General features: G+C 42.4%; 2 protein-coding genes across 4 annotated transcripts in view; one reads left to right on the top strand and one right to left on the bottom strand.

The window, feature by feature from the left end:
* The window catches only part of COG5 (component of oligomeric golgi complex 5), a 405,205-nt gene extending 402,301 nt beyond the window's left edge, over positions 1-2,904 (top strand). For all 3 annotated transcript variants that reach the window (XM_056573589.1, XM_056573590.1, XM_056573588.1), the window contains exon 22: positions 127-2,904. In XM_056573589.1, the coding sequence (XP_056429564.1) occupies positions 127-241 (115 nt within the window). In that variant the 3' untranslated portion in view covers positions 242-2,904. The remainder of the gene's footprint in view (positions 1-126) is intronic.
* Positions 2,905-4,336: 1,432 nt separating this feature from the next.
* HBP1 (HMG-box transcription factor 1) overlaps positions 4,337-18,448 on the bottom strand; it is a 47,052-nt gene continuing 32,940 nt past the window's right edge. Inside the window, exons 8-11 of the mRNA XM_056573611.1 lie at positions 17,301-17,445; positions 16,781-17,098; positions 8,558-8,699; positions 4,337-5,275 (exon numbers count right to left, since the gene is read on the bottom strand). Of these exons, the coding sequence (XP_056429586.1) occupies positions 5,258-5,275; positions 8,558-8,699; positions 16,781-17,098; positions 17,301-17,445 (623 nt within the window). The 3' untranslated portion in view covers positions 4,337-5,257. The remainder of the gene's footprint in view (positions 5,276-8,557; positions 8,700-16,780; positions 17,099-17,300; positions 17,446-18,448) is intronic.

Here is an 18,448-nt window from a genome sequence, read left to right as displayed (position 1 = left end):
AGCAAAAATTACTAATATTTTACATTTGTCTTTGGTTCCTCTTATGTAAAAGATTCAGTACCGAGCCTGTCAAACACCCGTATTGTATATGTTGTTCCTAACTAATACAGTTCCTTCTCTTTTCAGGGGTGCATTGGAAGCCTATATGCAGTCAGTAAAAGCTAGAGAAGGCAAGGAATTTGCACCTGTGTATCCAGTCATGGTCCAGCTTCTTCAGAAGGCAATGTCATCTCTACAATAGCTTCAAGAATGACATAAAAGTCTGTACAGTGAATATAATTATCTGTTTTCTAGAAATGGGACTGTAAATGAAAGGGCAAAATATAGAAACCAAATCCAGTGAATCAGAATGTTATTATGCCTCCTATTCCCCCAGCTCCATAGTGCATCTGTGTAAGGGTCCATTCAGATACTAGCTGCCTTTCTTAGACTGGGTTCACATATACTGGAATAAATATCACCAATGTGCAATATAGTAGGTTGGAGGAATGTTACAGATCTTTTGCAGCATGCTTAGCTATTCCATTTTGTTTTTTCACTCACAGCCAAGGGGAATAGTTGTGGCCAAAGATTTACAGGTAGTTTCACCTCAGTGTGTTAAGCTGAAATATTTTACTGGTTGATAATTCCAAGAAGAGATGACCGGGCACTGCCTGCGTGAACAATGCAGGAGGGGGTAGGTTTGGCTAAGGCTGTAACAGGGTGCGCATCAAAGCAGAGCCAAAAACATGGATGGTGCTGCATGAAAATAGTGATTCAAAGCATAAACGCGAAAGAGGACTAGAGAAGAAATTGGAGCACGCACCTGGAGATCCTGCTGCAGCACTTTATTCTTCATTCATGGTGAGAACATAAATCATGCTGTACCCAGTGTCATGAGCAGAGCTAGGACAGCAGGAGCATACACCCGGATGACCAAGTGTATGCTCCTGCCGTACAACCAGCAGGTAGACAGGACCACGCATCAATCTTCCTGTGAAACTGGCTCAACAAGGGCAACAAGTTATCCGAAATGAAGTCTTTCAGTTGCACTGTAACCATTACTCCCAAATACTTAAAACGGGTCACTAGTTGTAAAAGGGGTAGGGGTATTATCGGCAAGGTAATTGCTGATAACGTCCAAAATCGTGAATATTGGCCAAACCCTAAATTGCACCCAGCTTAGAGAGTTCCAAAGCCCATCCAACGCATGTCAGCCCACAGGAATTCCTAGTCAACGCTGTTGAAAGCCTCCTCCCCTCTAAAGGACTGAATGTTAAGATGTAGACGTCTTAAATTATGGGAAGTGGACCTGTTTGGCATGAAGCCAGACTGATCCGGGTGGTTCAAATCTGTAACTACACAGGAATGTCTGTTCACTAACACCCGAGTTAGCAATTTGACGTCAGAAGCGAGATCGGGCAATAGGAGTCCAGTAGGCGAAAGGCCTTTCCGAGTTTGGGCAAAACAGCTATGATCGCCTCTCTCATAGAGGGGGAGCAATTCTCCAACTCTTAAAGCATCCTCAAAGACCTCCAATAATTGAGGAAGTAACACCTCACTGTGCATCTTGAAGAACTCCCCTGGTAGGCCATCCACCCCTGGAGCCTTCTCATTGGCTAAGGACTAGAGAACCAGCTCCAAGTCCTCAGCCGTAAGGTGCTCGTCTAGGTACCATATTTCATCCGGGGAGAGGGTAGGCAAATGGATGTCAGCTACGTAGGTGTCCAAGTCAGCAGGAGAAACAGAAGAGAGTCTACTCTAGCCTACTAGTATACAGGTGTTTATAAAAATCATGGAGGCAACCCGGAATGTTGGAATCAGTATGTGTCCCCAGCAAAATTAGTCAGTTCAGTTATATATGGAGAACCCGACAGTGCCCGGACGATAGTAGCCAGCGCTCTCACCATTCTGAAAGAAGGATTGCTTAGTGAAGAACCTTTTATTGTCAGCAACATTAAGGAGGTGATCGTTCAAAAGGGTCTGCACCTCCCTACAGTGTGCTTCCGCAACAGCGGAAGAATCCGCCACATACAATGCTTCCATCTCGAGCACGCTATGTTGATGGGTCAGCATCAATTACCTGGACTTAGTCTTACGTCGGCTAATCCTCTGAATATACAGTCCCCTGACATACACCTTCATCGCCTCCCATATCATAGAAACCGATGAGGTACCTAAATTAAGGGAGAAGTAATGTCTAAGGGCCTGGTCTATGTCACCCCCCACATCAACTAGTTGTAACCAGAAGGGGTGTAACGCCACAAAGTAGACATGGAACGGAAGGAGCCGCCCCAAGCAGTCTCCGGTGTATAGGGGAATAGTCAGAGATACTGCAGGGAAGGTATTCCAAGTCCCTCACTAAAGGCAATAAGGAGTAAGTGACCAGTGCTAAATCAAATCGGGAAAGGGTCCTATGGGAACAAGGGGATAAGATGGATAAAGCGGGAATACCCATTTAACCTTTATTCGCTACCTGTGAGGTATATAACTTAAGTACCAAAAGTCATTGGGGCATTACACAGAATTTCAAGGCGTCCTCTCTCTGCATTTATCTTTCACCATGTTGCAAGCATGCCTCCAACCTGAGGATTGATAGCCCTCTCTGCAGTGACAGACTGTCAATCACACAGGAGGTGTGCATGCAACAGGGTGAGAAATGAATGCAGAGAGAGGACTCAGATCTGCTGTGTAATGCCCCAATTACTTCAGGCACTTCAACTTACATACAACACAGGCAGCAAAGTCTAATATTTAAAAACATATTACTCAGACACATAATGGGCATTAAATGACCTGTATAACACTGACAGAAGCTTTGAAAAGGCTGCTGCCAGCTTCCCTGTAAAGGGGTACTCTGGAGGGGAAAAATTTTTCAATTAACTGGCGACAATGTTATGCAGATATATAGTATAAGTATATTTTTTTTAAAACTCAAATATTACTGTACCTATCAGCTGCTATGTACTCAGCAGAAAGTTGTATTGAATAGTCTATACTCAGACAGGGTGCTCCCTGCTGCCACCTCTGTATATGTCAGGAACTGTCTAGAGCAAAAGCAAATCCCTATAGCAAACCTCTCCTATTCTGAACAATTCCTGACAGGGACAGAGGTGGCAGTAGAGAGCATGGTATCTGACTGGAAAGACACTACTTTCTCCAGGGCACACAGCAACTGATAAAGGACTTGTTTAAAATCGTAAAATTTTCTGGCACTAGTCCATTCGAAAACTTTTCTCCAGAGTACCCCTTTAAAGGGGTACTCCGGCCCCAAGACATCTTATCCTCTATCCAAAGGATAGAGGACAAGATGTCTCATTGCGGGGGGTCCCACCGCTGCGGACCTACGCTATCCCGCATGCAGCACCCACCTCTGGGAGCTGCACACAGCGCTGCAGCCTCTGAGTTTGCCGGGTCACGACTACGGGGCCGGAGTATTGTGACATCACGACTCCGTCCCCGTGTGACATCACGCCCCACTCCGGCAATGCAAGTCTATGGGAGGGGGCGTGATAGGGGATAAGATGTCTTAGGGCCAAAGTACCCCTTTAAGGTGGCCATACACATTAGAAGATAGAAGAAGGCTGATAGTTGGCAGTATTCGATTGTCCAGTTGATTACTGTTTCTACAATGCAGCAACAGATTATAGTCAGTATAAGCCATAACAACCGTTAAGCCTGGCTCTGTAAATATTCAGTCATCTTGGGTGAATGTTAAACAGTCTTTCTGGGGATTAGACTTTCACAGAAAGACCATTTGTTAATTGGCAACTATTGTCGTACATGGCTGAATTCATTTGATGTTATGGTTTTCCGTTAAAATTATTACTCAAATTCACTCGATAATTGTATTAGTTCATATTGGTCAACCATAATCTAAAGTGTATGGCACACAAACCCTGGCAAAATGATGACATCCCCCCCCCATACTCAACTGATTGTCACCCAGCTTTTTCACTTAATAGCAAATACATGAGTAGATGATGTCAAAAATGGTTTAATTCCTGAACATTTCATGAAACACACCTCAAAGTCTGGTGATTGTCCAATTGTTGCCAGGGGTTGTATATGCATATCATAGAGTCAGCTCTAGAGAAATGAATCATTTAATTTTAAATCCCTTTGCAATAACCTGTCAAAATCCGCTAAACACCCTTGATGTTCATTTGGAAAATGAAGCAAATCATAGTTTTAAATTGAAATCATTAAAAATAAAACACTCCTGTGCTAACATACTTATTATGGTGACACACACACACACACACACACACACACACACTGCTGCCAATGATGAAAATGAAATGGAAAGAAGAATTGAATAAAACAAATCATTTCTTTTAACTTGTGTTGTGTATTATTTGGTGGAAAAATGGCAAGGACAGTGAACGTGACCATTTCAACAACATTTATTTGAAATATACAAGAATATAGTGTGCAAAATTACTGGGCCAATATGATGCTGACAGACCAATTTACAGCTGTGATCCAGGAGCAATACTTTCCACATATCACAGTCATACAGCTGCAACACAAAACAATGTACGTGTCTGTTTATTTTGACAGACATAAGAAAAAGTAAAGTGCAAGTGTTGCACCAGAGTTAAGTGCAAAGTCAACCCTCCCATCATAAATGACATTTTTCATAGCAAAATAAAATCTATCTGTAGATTCTGTAGCAATCTAAATTACTAAATCATATGCTTCATCACCTTAGCATTTGTAGGGGTCTGTAGGAACTTCTTGGCTCCTCAGTCTATAAGGAAGCAAATGATCCACTTGCCAAAATATAAATGTAGCTCAGTGGCAATGAATAGTCAGTTAGTGCTCATGCACTTTGCATTAAAATATCACGTCAGAAACATACACATTCTAACGTAAAGGTAATTACATTTGTGCAATACATATTAATAAGCAGTAGGGTCGATAAACAGCAGTTATATGTTCTATAAATTCCCATTTTTTTTAATTATATATTTACCTGGTTCTTTTTAAAACGCTGATACACACCTCATTGTAGCACCACAGGATATCCATTTTTCAAGCCTATATTACCTGATATATAATTTTTCAAAAATAAGGCAATTTGGTTTAAAATATTGATATTTTTTGCATATGTAATGCTATATTTAAAACAAGAAAGCCTTCAGTCATGTCCGATTATTTCTGTGACATTGCTGCTAATACGGTCCGGTCAAACATTCACAACATTGTAATGTCACTTTCTTCTTTCATCCAGCCGAACAGCATGTTCCGACACAATATCCCACTACATTCATATTTAATGTTGCTGTGAGCCCTGAAAAATCAGAATTTCAGAATTAATCACCCATAATTAGTATTTCTTTTCAGACTGGGCTATAAAAATAGCCTGAAAAAAAGTTTCTTCTTAAAGGGGTACTCCACCCCTAGACATCTTATCCCCTATCCAAAGGATATGGTTTAAGATGTCTGATCACGGGGGTCCCGCCACTGGGGACCCCCACGATCTCAGCTGCGGCACCCAGTTGTCATCACTACAGAGCAAACTCACTCGGTGCATAATGATGGGCAATACAGGGGCCGGAACATCGTGACATCACGGCTCCGCCCCCATTGTGATGTCACGGCCTGCCCCCTTAATGCAAGTCTAAGGGAGGGGGCGTCACGCCCCCTCGCATAGACTTGTATTGAGGGGGTGGGTGCCGCAGCAAAGATCGCGGAGTCCCCATCGGCGGGACCCCCGCGATCATACATCTTATCCCCTATCCTTTGGATAGGGGATAAGATGTCTAGGGGCGGAGTACCCCTTTAATTGTTTTTAGACAGTTTTTCTGGAGGAATGAAATATTAAAGGGGTACTCTGCCCCTGGCATCTTATCCGCCATCCAAAGGATAGGGGATAAGATGTCAGATCGCCGGGGATCGCTGCTGCAGCACCCCGCCATCATTACTGCACAGAGTGAGTTCGCTCTGTGCGTAATGACGGGCGATACAGGGGCCGGAGCAGCGTGACATCATGGCTCCGCCCCTCATGACATCACGGTCTGTCCCCTTAATGCAAGTCTATGGCAGGGGGCGTGACGACCGTCACGCCCCCTCCCATAGACTTGTATTGACGGGGGCAGGCCGTGATGTCACGAGGGGTGGAGCCGTGACATAACGATGCTCCGGCCCCTGTATTGCCCGTCATTACGTGCAGAGCGATCTCGTTCTGCGCAGTAATGATAGCGGGGTGCTGCAGCAGCGATCCCCAGGGTCCCCAGCAGCGGGACCCCGGCGATCTGACATCTTATCCCCTATCCTTTGGATAGGGGATAAGATGTCTAGGGGCAGAGTACCCCTTTAACAGGTCTGGTATCAGGCTGTTATGGTGGGTACATATAACTATCATACTACTATAAACATACACAGCAACTGTACTAGTATTTTTCAGCTGGCCCATTTAATAGTTGTGTGTAAATATTTGGTACCTTAGACAATCTATAGGACAAAATTTCATCCAGTGACCTAAAATCATGACACAAGAAAGGTAAACTAACCAACAGTGTTCTTTCTCTTTACATGTATGTCGCCATGCTCTAGAATTTAGCAAACAACAAGATGGCTGCTGATGATAGCAGACGGAGACCTGCCAGTCATGGTGGACATCAGCGACCATGCTAATATTTGCTATTAACCCTTCAGCATCTAAAGTTTCTATGCAGCTTTGCGAGACTCATCGGACCTCCTGCAGCATGATTCCTGGGTTTGGTGAGTCAAGATGGTGACCGTCTGTCTTCCGGTAGATTATACAAGTGGGTTGCCTATATTTCTAATCAGTTCCAAGCCAGTGCATAGCACTGGACAGTAATAGCATTCAAATTATTGCTAGAAATTGTCCCCTATGGAGCTTTAAAAAAAAAAAAAAAAAAAAAAGTGAAAAGAAAAAAGGAACAGGTTTTTAAAAAAGCGAATAAATTCCTCCCCCAATAAGTTAATCCCCCCTTTTACAAATAAAAAAATTGGAGCTGGTAAGTGGAGCTCCAGGCACCATCTCGACCCATCAGATCCCCATCCGTGATTGTGCATCGGGTAATCCATGTACGCCCCCCCTCCCCCCCCTTAATACTTGAGATGCCATGATCAATACCTGAAGTATAAGGGGGCATACAGAAACTGGAGGATTAATGGCGGGCATCAGCATGATCGCTAATGTTTGCCATTACTGGCTCCTGCACTCACTTCCTAGTCCAGATTGGAATCAGAGCGTACGCTTACAGGTATGCCCTGCGTCCTCTAAGAGTTAAATATGGGTATCGATTAATCATATTAATCCACAGTTTTACTGTAAAATGCACTGCAAACGAGAGCCCCCAACGTAGCTTACTGACGTCACCGCTGCTGTTCTCTCACAGTGGGACCCAGCAGGGAGCAGCAGCGGTGACATCACTAAGCTCCGCCCGTGCTCCAAGCTGGGTGCCCAGAGCAGAGCTAATGTAGGAGATTACCGAAGATCCCCACCACGGAATGGGACAAGGTGAGTACCGTTGTCATCAGTGTAACCAGCACTATCTGTCGGTACCAACAGGTTAGTGCAGGTCACCGTACCCTGGGCTGTATTCACTACTTAAAAGAAAATCTAACTTTTTAAACACAGTTTGTATGTTTTAAATCACCCTATTCTGACCCCTCTAACACTTTCATTTTTCTGTATACCAAGATGTTTGATGGCTCATTTTTTGTTTTGTGATCGGTGTATCTGTGCCTTTTTTTTTTTTGAATATGTGAGTTTTTGATCCTTTTTTATTTCTTTTTTTTTTCTGGGATGTGATGTGGCCAAAATGCATCAATTTCGGACTTTTTTATTTTTACGCTTACGCAGTTCACCGTACGGGATCGTTAACATGACCAGAGAAGAAGGCTCCAGGAGAGCAGCGGAGGCAGGTGAGGGGACCTCTATTTGCGATCAGATCAGCTATTAGAAGCTCTGCACTGCCGCAGATGCCGTGATCTGTATTGATCACCGCATCTGAGGGGTTAATAGCGGACATCAGCGTGATCGCTGATGTCCGCCATTACCGGTGGGTCCCTGGTACTGATAGCAGCCAGGACCTGCTGTGCATGAGGCGAGCACCACTCAGGTGCTCGCTTCATGTACAGGATGTAAATGTACGTCCTTGTGTGCTAAGTCCCATCGCATCAGGATGTACATTTAAGGGGTTAATACTCTTAATTATTGTGAATTGCATCAAGTTAAAGCCTCTCTGTTCTTAGGTCAGAAAATTAAATCTACACTTGCTATGAGCAGGTTTAGGTGTTTTGGCACACCTGATGATGTGCAACAATTTTTGGCAAGTCGCTCAAATACATTAATAAATTCTCCCAATGTGTTTGTACAGCATATTATGTGCCTCCAAATAACATACATGGCAATGATGAGAACAGTAGACTGATGCTGAGTAGTGACCAGATCACAGTTAATATTCACACAGCAGTCTGCATGCTCATAAATCAAGTATATATAGCCATATATTGTTATTTTATGGTAAATAATAAAATAGACGTTCAGAAATCAGCCCCATATCCTGAGGGAAGAGAATACAGACTACAGACTACATACTGAATTTGTTCTTTTTCTTTTCCAACAGTCAGGATTTAAACGTTTTTGTTCTTCAGCCAGAGCTTTAGCTTCTATTGTGTATATTCTTCTTTCCTCATTCTTCATCTTTTTCCATCTGTCGCCAAGTATCACACTTATGGCTCTGGAAGAGAAATCATTTCGGAACATAAATAGATTTATGCTTAAGGTACAGCTAGGGTGGTGTTCACACCATAGTTTGTCAGTATAGATTTATATTAATAATTAGAATGTATAACTGGTGGAAAATAAAGATTCTTTTGTACTACCCTCTTCATTTAACATTAATATATATTATAATGATTTGTTCTTACCTAGATTTATGGTCTCTAGTCAAGCAATTCAGGTTGAAAAGTAAGAGGTGTATAGGTATTTAGTATACTTCAAGTCCAGATGCATTATTGACAGAACAGCCAGAAACCTTACTAATCTGTTTAAGAGCGTGTTATACTGAAGCCTCCAGCATATTTGCTGAAATGACACGCACATTGTGACACTTAACAGACTTTCAGAGAATTAAATGAACTCCGTTATGTGACCTCTTCAGCAAGTGCAGTTAAATTTATCTGACATTAACTATATGACCTAAAGCAATTGACCCTTTCTATAATCAACCCATTTCCCCCCAGGATGCTCTATAATAATGTTCTTGCTTTAAGGTCACCACATTGGGCTCGCCTATTGCTTGTTCTGAAATCAACCTATACTACAGTCTGAAATAAACCTTGTGTTGTAGTAGAACAATGGCCCTCATTTACTAAGAGTGTCGGGTTTATCTCTGAGTGTTTCTTCATTTTCTCCCTGATTTACTAATGTGTTGCACGGATTGTGTCGCACGGGTTAGAAATTGTGTCGCACGGTAAATTTTATATATGCCCCCGGCACAGCGCAATCAGCAGTGCATGTGTGTGTATATGTATGTGTGTGTGTATATATATATATATATATATATGCCCCCAGCAGCGCATGTATATACAGTATATATGCCCCCCGCACAGCACAAACATATGCCCCCGGCGCATCTATATACATATGCCTCAAGCGCTATAAAGGACAAGCATTTTATTAGCAGAGCAGCACTCTGGGAAGTCGCTGCACGATGCTCTGCTAATGCTCCGCTTGTCAATCATAGCGCTTCAGAGGCATATGTGTATAGAAGTGAAGTGGGGAGCAGACATATAGCGTTATCTGGTCCCCACTTCGCTTCTATACACAATCCTCAGCAAACACCTCAGCTGCCCCATCGCCTCCCCCATCCCCGGTGTTATAATTACCTGTTCCCCTGGCCCGCGCTTCTTCTGGCTTCAGCGCTGTGGCTGTGCGCTGCACAATGACGAGTGACGTCACCGTAAGTGTGCACAGTGACAGCGCCGGAGCCAGAAGAAGCGCGGGCCAGGGGAACAGGTAATTATAACACCGGGGATGGGGGAGGTGATGGGGCAGCTGAGGTGTTTGCTGAGGATTGTGTATAGAAGCGAAGTGGGGACCAGATACGGCTATATGTCTGCTCCCCACTTCACTTCTATACACATATGCCTCTGAAGCGCTATGATTGACAAGCGGAGCATTAGCAGAGCATCGTGCAGCGACTTCCCAGAGTGCTGCTCTGCTAATAAAATGCTTGTCCTTGATAGCGCTTGAGGCATATGTATATACATGCGCTGCTGGGGCATATGTTTGCGTTGTGCGGGGGGCATATATACTGTATATACATGCGCTGCTGGGGCATATGTTTGCGCTGTGCAGGGGGCATATATACTGTATATACATGCGCTGCTGGGATCATATGTTTGCGCTGTGCGGGGGGGGCATATATACTGTATATACATGCGCTGCATGGGGCATATGTTTGCGCTGTGCGGGGGGCATATATACTGTATATACATGCGCTGCTGGGGCATATGTTTGCGCTGTGCAGGGGGGCATATATACTGTATATACATGCGCTGCTGGGGCATATGTTTGCGCTGTGCAGGGGGGCATATATACTGTATATACATGCGCTGCTGGGGCATATGTTTGCGCTGTGCAGGGGGCATATATACTGTATATACATGCGCTGCTGGGATCATATGTTTGCGCTGTGCGGGGGGGGCATATATACTGTATATACATGCGCTGCATGGGGCATATGTTTGCGCTGTGCAGGGGGCATATAATATATATATATATATATATATATATATATATATATATATATATATATATATACATACATATACATATACACATACACACACATGCACTGCTGGGGGCAATTGATTGCGCTGTGCCGGGGGCATATATACTGTATATACATGCGCTGCTGGGGGCATATGTTTGCGCTGTGCGGTGGGCAAATATATATATCTCTTAACATAAAAACTACTTTGTACAAACGTGAACATGTTTTTTACAACAGCTTGCAGCTGTCGGGGAAAAAAAAAAAAGGACAAAACCCAAATAATGTGGTCGGAAAAATTGGTAAATCTGTGTGAAAGTAAGGTTTTGGTCGGGAAACGCCCCTTTTTTCAGCTTTTCAGCAAGCCGAGTCGGGTGGTTCGAGAATTAGTGTCGCAACATGGGGCACATTGTCGACAACATAAACCCGACAAATGCTGTTGGTTTGGTGATAGTAAATGAGGGCCAATATGTTTCAGTCATGAGGAAATCTAAACACACCACAATTTTAGTACTGCACATGAAAAAAACCACATGGCACCTATAAGGCCAGATTCACACTAGCATAACACATTTTGGTCGCAGTTTCTAGACTAACCATGGGTCTGAAGACCTGAAAAGACAACACTGTCAGTTTGGGTATTAGACCCATGGTTGGGCAGGGACTTGTGGCTATAATACAGGAATAAACATTTGCTTGTTTTATGCTAGTGTGAATCCGGCTTATGTCTATTCACTGCAGTGTTCATATGACATCCACTGACTTCTCCTTTAACATGTTTAATTTGGCAGAACATGCATGTTATTAACTAGAACCAGGAGGAAGAATTTCACACGTCATTTGGTGAAGAAGTAGATTATTTCCTATACAGTCATGGCCGTAAATGTTGGCACCCCTGAAATGTTTTGCTATACACATGTTTATTCCCTTTGTGTGTATTGGAACTAAACCAAAAAAAGGGAGGAAAAAAAGCAAATTGGACATAATGTCACACCAAACTCCAAAAATGGGCTGGACAAAATTATTGGCACCCTTTCAAAATTGTGGATAAATAAGATTGTTTCAAGCATGTGATACTCCTTTATACTCACCAGGGGTAAGTAACAGGTGTGGGCAATATAAAAATCACACCTGAAAGCAGATAAAAAGGAGAGAAGTTCACTTAGTCTTTGCATTGGGTGTCTGTGTGTGCCACACTAAGAATGGACAACAGAAAGAGGAGAAGAGAACTGTCTGAGGACTTGAGAACCAAAATTGTGGAAAAATATCAACAATCTCAAGGTTACAAGTCCATCTCCAGAGATCTAGATTTGCCTTTGTCCACAGTGTGCAACATTATCAAGAAGTTTGCAACCCTTGGCACTGTAGCTAATCTCCCTGGGCATGGACGGAGGAGAAAAATTGATGAAAGGTGTCAACGCAGGATAGTCCGGATGGTGGATAAGCAGCCCCAAACAAGTTCCAAAGATATTCAAGCTGTCCTGCAGGCTCAAGGAGCATCAGTGTCAGCACAAACTATCCATCGACATTTAAATGAAATGAAACGCTATGGCAGGAGACCCAGGAAGACCCCACTGCTGACACAGAGACATAAAAAAGAAAGACTACATTTTGCCAAAGTGAACTTGAGTAAGCCAAAATCCTTCTAGGAAAACATCTTGTGGACAGATGAGACCAAGATAGAGCTTTTCGGTAAAGCACATTATTATACTGTTTACCGAAAAAGGAATGAGGCCTACAAAGAAACGAAAACAGGACCAACAGTAAAATATGGTGGAGGTTCAATTATGTTTTGGGGTTGTTTTGCTGCCTCTGGCACTGGGTGTCTTGAATGTGTGCAGGGCATCATGCTGAGGATTACCAACGGATTTTGGGTCGCACTGTACAGCCCAGTGTCAGAAAGCTGGATTTGAAAAATACATATTTGATAATAAAAAAAAAAGCTGGGTTTGTGTCCCAGATCTTGGGTCTTCCAGCAGGACAATGACCCCAAACATATGTCAAAAAGCACCCAGAAACAGATGGCAACAACGTGCTAGAGAGTTCTGAAGTGGCCAGATCTAAATCCCATTGAACACCTGTGGAGAGATTGTAAAATTGCTGTTGGGAAAAGGCGCCCTTCCAATAAGAGAGCTGGAGCAGTTTGCAAAGGAAGAGTGGTCTAACATTCCGGCAGAGAGGTGTAAGAAGCATATTGATGGTTATATGAAGGGATTGATTTCAGTGTGCTACCAAATATTAAGTTAAGGGTGCTAATTATTTTGTCCAGCCCATTTTTGGAGTTTGTTGTGACATTATGTCCAATTAGCTTTTTTTTCCCTCCTTTTTTGGTTTAGTTCAAATAGACACAAAGGGAATAGACATGTGTATAGCAAAACATGTGTTACTGCAATCCTTTTCTTTGAGAAATACTCCATCTTCTTGAAAAATGTAATGGGTGCCAACATTTACGGCCATGACTGTATATCTTTCCCTTTTTTCAATGGCATAAAAAACTGCATTATAATAGCATATATAAAGCCCTCCGTAAGCAGGTTAAAAGGGGTACTACGCCCCAAGACATCTTATCCCCATCCAAAGGATAGTGGATGAGTTGTTTGATAACGGGATGAGATGTCTGGCTGTGGTCGCTTGACCTCAGATGTCACGCCACCTCCCATAGACATGAGCGGAGGCACTATGAACACCTGAAACCAGCATTCTGAACATTAATGTTCAAAACCTCAGGGTTCCCGGGCTGGAAATCTCAGGGGTTCCAGCAAACAGACACACCCCGCCCACCCCCCTCCGTGATCAGACATCTTATCCCCCTATCCCCGATCCCTAAGTGAACTTTAATTAGATCAGTTGTCTTTATCTAGAGTCACTGTCATGTGTCAAGACATGTCAGTGACTCTAGATAAAGACAACTGATCTAATTAAATTGAGAAGTCTGTCCCCTCCCTTTCCGAAAGTATCTCCATGTCTGAATTTCACACCAAATGCGATACATGTCCTGTTCTAACCCCTTAATGACCACAGATGTAAATGTACATCCTGGTTTGGCGGTACTTCGTGTACCAGGACGTAGATTTACGTCCTGTGAATGACCGTGAGCATCAGAATGGTGCTCGCCTCATACACGCCTCATGCTAGCAGCCGGGACCCGCCAGTAATGACTGACATCCGCGATCGAGTGGATGTCCACCATTAACCCCTCAGATGCCGTGATCAGTACAGATCACGGCATCTGCGGAAATGCACGTTAAAATAGATGATTGGAATCGCCCGCACGCTGCCGCGGCGATCCGATCATCTCTAATGGCGGACGGAGGTCATCTGCCTCCGTCCATCTCCCGGCATCTCCTGCTCTGGTTTGAGATCGAGCAGAAGATAGCGATAATACTGATCAGTGCTACGTCCTATGCATACCACTTAACGGTATTCGCAACCAAATGATTGCTATAGATAGTCCCCTATGGGGACTATTAAAGTGTAAAAAATAAGTGAAAAATCCCCTCCCCCAATAAAAATAGTCAGTTTTTCCCATTTTACCCCCAATAAGCATAATTTTTTTTTTTATAAACATATTTGGTATCGCCGCGTGCGTAAATGTCCGAACTATCAAAATATAATGTTAATGATCCCGTACGGTGAACGGCGTAAACGTAAAAAATAAAAATAAAAAGTCCAAAAATGCTGCATTTTTGTCACATTTTATTCAAAAAAATTTATAAAAATGATCTAAAAGTTTTATATATGCAAATGTGGTATCTAAAAAAAAGTACAGATGACGGCCCAAAATATGAGCCCTCATACCGCCCTATATACAGAAAAATGAAAAAATTATAGGTGGTCAAAATAGGGCGATTTTAGATTACTGATTTTGTACAAAAAGGTTTCAATTTTTTTAAAGCGGTACAAAAATATAAAAGTATCTAGCCATGGGTATCATTTTAATCATATTGACCCACAGAATAAAGAACACGTCATTTCTACTGTAAAGTGTACAGTGTGAAAACGAAATCCTCCAAAATGTGCAAAATTGTGGTTTTCATTTCAGTTTTTTGGGTTCGCCGTACATTTTATGGTAAAATGAGAGGTTTCATTACAAAGTACAATTGGTCATGCAAAAAACAAGCCCTTATATGGGTCTGCAGATGGAAATATAAAGGAGTTATGGATTTTAGAAGGCGAGGAGGAAAAAATGAAAACGCAAAAATAAAATTGGCCTGGTCCTTGAGGTTAAAATGGGCTTGGTCCTTAAGGGGTTAAAGCTATTTGAAAATGTGGGGGGGGGGGGGGGAGGAGGATGTCTGCTCTGCATTTTTTTTTAAATCCCATCTAGAAGTCAGAATAATTTTAGCTTTAAAGGGGTTATCCAGCCTCTTAACCCCTTAACGACACAGGGCATACATTTACATACTGGTTGTGCTGTGTGTTTGAAGCGAGAACTCAACGCTAATATCTGGCATTAACCTATGAAATGCCAAGATCAAAGTCGATTGTGGCATTTAAAAGTGATAAAATGCAGTTGCCAGTCGGTTAGGCGGGCTGATTGAGACCTATGCAGCGAGATAGCGGGGTCCCAATCAGTAAAGACGACAGCCAATTACCCTCCTCTGTGCCAAAAATGTGTAAAATAACAAATACATTTATAAATATGAAGCCCTGACCCTAAAAATTTTAAACCACCACTTTTCCCATTAAAAAATATTTGTTAGTGTTTGCGCAAAAGTTTAACAATAATTTTAAAAAGTTGAAGTTGATAAAATCACTTTACTGCAAAAAGTTAGCCATGATAGACTACATTTAAGTTGTTTTCTTGACAGTCTAAATGAGTTCCACAAAAAGTTTAAAGGGGTATTCCAGGCAAAAACATCTTTTCAGATAAGATGTCTGATCGTGGGGGGCCTGCTGCTGGGACCCCCCCCCCCCAATCTCCCTGCAGCACCCACATTCTATGTGTCTGAGCTGTGTCTCTAGATTCGGAAACCTCCGGTTTTCCGGGATTGGGGACATGACGTCATGCCCCCTCCATTATTGCCTGAGCTAGAGCCTTTAGAAGCAGCCTCCTCTGTAAACATGTTACCGCTGCATTGTGCTTGGTTTAAGCCCAACTCAGGATAGACTTAATGGTAGTTAGGAGGAAGACTAGTTTTCGCAGCAATTCTAAGGAAGTTGTCTCAAAAGAGGTCTTACTGTATAAATATTGTTTAAAAGCTAAACATCAAAGTAAAACCATCTGCACAAAAGTGAGACAGAGAAACACAAGAATAGGTAAATAAAGCACATGTTTTGGTTTGTTTCAGGCTTCCCAACTTGTTCCCATAGGAGTCCTATGGATAACTTCCAAAAGAAAGCCCTCACAAAACTGATGTAAAACAAGTCTAGTTCCATCACCAGTTATATTTACCATAACATTTTAATTGTGATCTTCAACAGTGGGTGCTGGCTGCAATGTACAATTGACACCCCACTGCAAAATGGGATCTGCATGGGTAAAGCAAGAATGGGAGCAACTATAATAGCCTGACTATAAGGATTCAGGCACCAAAAGACCAAGTGGATCAAAGAGAAACCTGTAAGGCTCCTTTCACACTATACATTCATCCCTTTTAAAGATCCGTTATAATGTTCCATTATGAAAACCCTGAAAATCGGCCGTTAGAAAATCCCATTATAGTCTGTGGGATATTTACATTATCCATTTTAACCCGTCATAGCCCGTTATTAATAACGGACGTTATTTTGTGATGGGAGAAAGAACGGAAGATATAGTGCATGCACTATTTCTCCTGTTACTTTCTCCCGTCACAAAATAATGTCAGTTATTAATAACTAGCTATGACGGGTTAAAACGGATAATGTAAATATCCCACAGACTATAATGGGACTTTGTAATGGATGATTTTCAGGGTTTTCATAATGGAACATTATAACGGATCTTTAAAATGGATGAATGTATAGTGTGAAAGGAGGCTAAGTAAAATTTTTCCTAAACGGATACGATATTTATACTGCAACACATGCAACCTTCTTCTGAAGAGGTATAAATTAGTTACCGGTTATCTTTTCCTGGGTACATCTGTGTGTATTCAACTCTATATTTTTTGGCAAAAAGCATGAAGGCGTTCATTGGTCTTTTGCACTTATTGGGAGATGTGGCCATCACAGAGTTTGCAGTCCCTGAGCTGTGACTCCTGCCAGTTTTATTATATAATGAAGTGTAAGAAGTTTGTGGAGATGCACAGTCCTTGATGTAATCTGATCTCTCTGAATCTGGGCTGCTTGCGCCACCATTGGATAAGGAAGCCCGACGTTGACGTGCCATGCTGCTCAACACATACACAGCAGAGGAATCCATTGGCGTGAAGTCATAACTGCAAACAAGGGAAGATCAATGATATGTTGTATACAGCCCAATATACAACAATTAGCAATAAATAACCTATGTTGCACCTTTCTACAGGTCAAAACTGTATATGGGACAGATTTGAGTGTAAATCTATCTCATACAGTTGTGACCAGTAGAACATTGCAGTATAGGTATACACAAACAAGTCAATGGCTATTGAAGATTACCTTTTAAATGTATCAAAAACACCAGAATCATCAAAATTTATGGCATCAGGATGTCCTGGAGGTAGACACATATCACCAATGTGCATCTCATAGCAGGGAATGCCATGCTGAACCACGGTTAGACTTGGGTAAAATGATGACCAGCCTGGAAATGATCAAAGCTACATTTATTTATTTACTTTTTTGAGTATGCTAACTCTGTATAAAGACATTTTTTGGGGTCACAACCACAAAATCTTACGTGGTCACCATTACCTGCATTCTTAGCAAAATTTCTAGCATAGTGTAGTTTCATTGCTTACCTTAAACTCTGTCACCTTTATATAGTATAGGAACTAGAAAATAATGAACTCATGGCAGCAGGTCAGAAGGACAAATGCAAAGTAAGCTGTTAAAAGGGAACTCCGGTGAAATGTTTCATTATCCCATTATGACCAGGCTGGTGCAATTAGAAAATAAACCTTGAGTTACCATCTGTTGCTCCCCAATGCCACAGTTCTCGGGTGTTCCGTTCTCGGGTGCGGTCTACTTCCTGCTTTTGGGGCCTGACACAGTGTCCTGCCTCAGCCGGTGATAGGCTGAACAGCAGTGTGAAGTATTGGGTGTGGGCACCAGGAAAAAGACCAAGACCAGGCCCAATACATCGCACTGCTGCTCAGCCTATCACTGGTCGAGGCTGGACATCGCGGAGACCAGCGTTTAGCTGAGCGGCAGTGCAATGTGACAGGCCCCTAAAAGCAGGACAGGACACCAAAAGACAGGACAGACATACCAGCGTCATTGGGGGAGCGGCAGGAGGTAAGTCAAAGTTTTGTTTAGTTTTTTTTTTTTTTTAAATGTGGCAGCCTGGTAGTTTTCATCTTACAGTCACTGTTTATAAATATATCATCAATACAAGTCTCTCCTATGATCTATTAATACCAAGGACTGTATCCCTAACAAAGAAGGAAAAAAGGTTTGTATACTAACACTGAAGGGGATTCTTTACTGTAAGAGCAGTAAAACCTTCCCAAAGGTGCCTTTTGATCCGCTTTTTATTGTTTTGTACCCACAAGGTGGCGGTTATGACCTGGAAGCATGACCATGCGTATGTTGTATCAGACCCTGTATGTAAGTAGGAAATGTCCAAAGAAGTTTGACAAGATGTG

The sequence above is a fragment of the Hyla sarda genome, chromosome 4 (genome assembly GCF_029499605.1).
Source record: "Hyla sarda isolate aHylSar1 chromosome 4, aHylSar1.hap1, whole genome shotgun sequence".
In the NCBI taxonomy this organism is placed as follows: Eukaryota; Metazoa; Chordata; class Amphibia; order Anura; family Hylidae; genus Hyla; species Hyla sarda.
The sequence above is the reverse complement of the archived record's forward strand: the minus strand, read 5'-3'. Positions and strand labels throughout refer to the sequence as shown.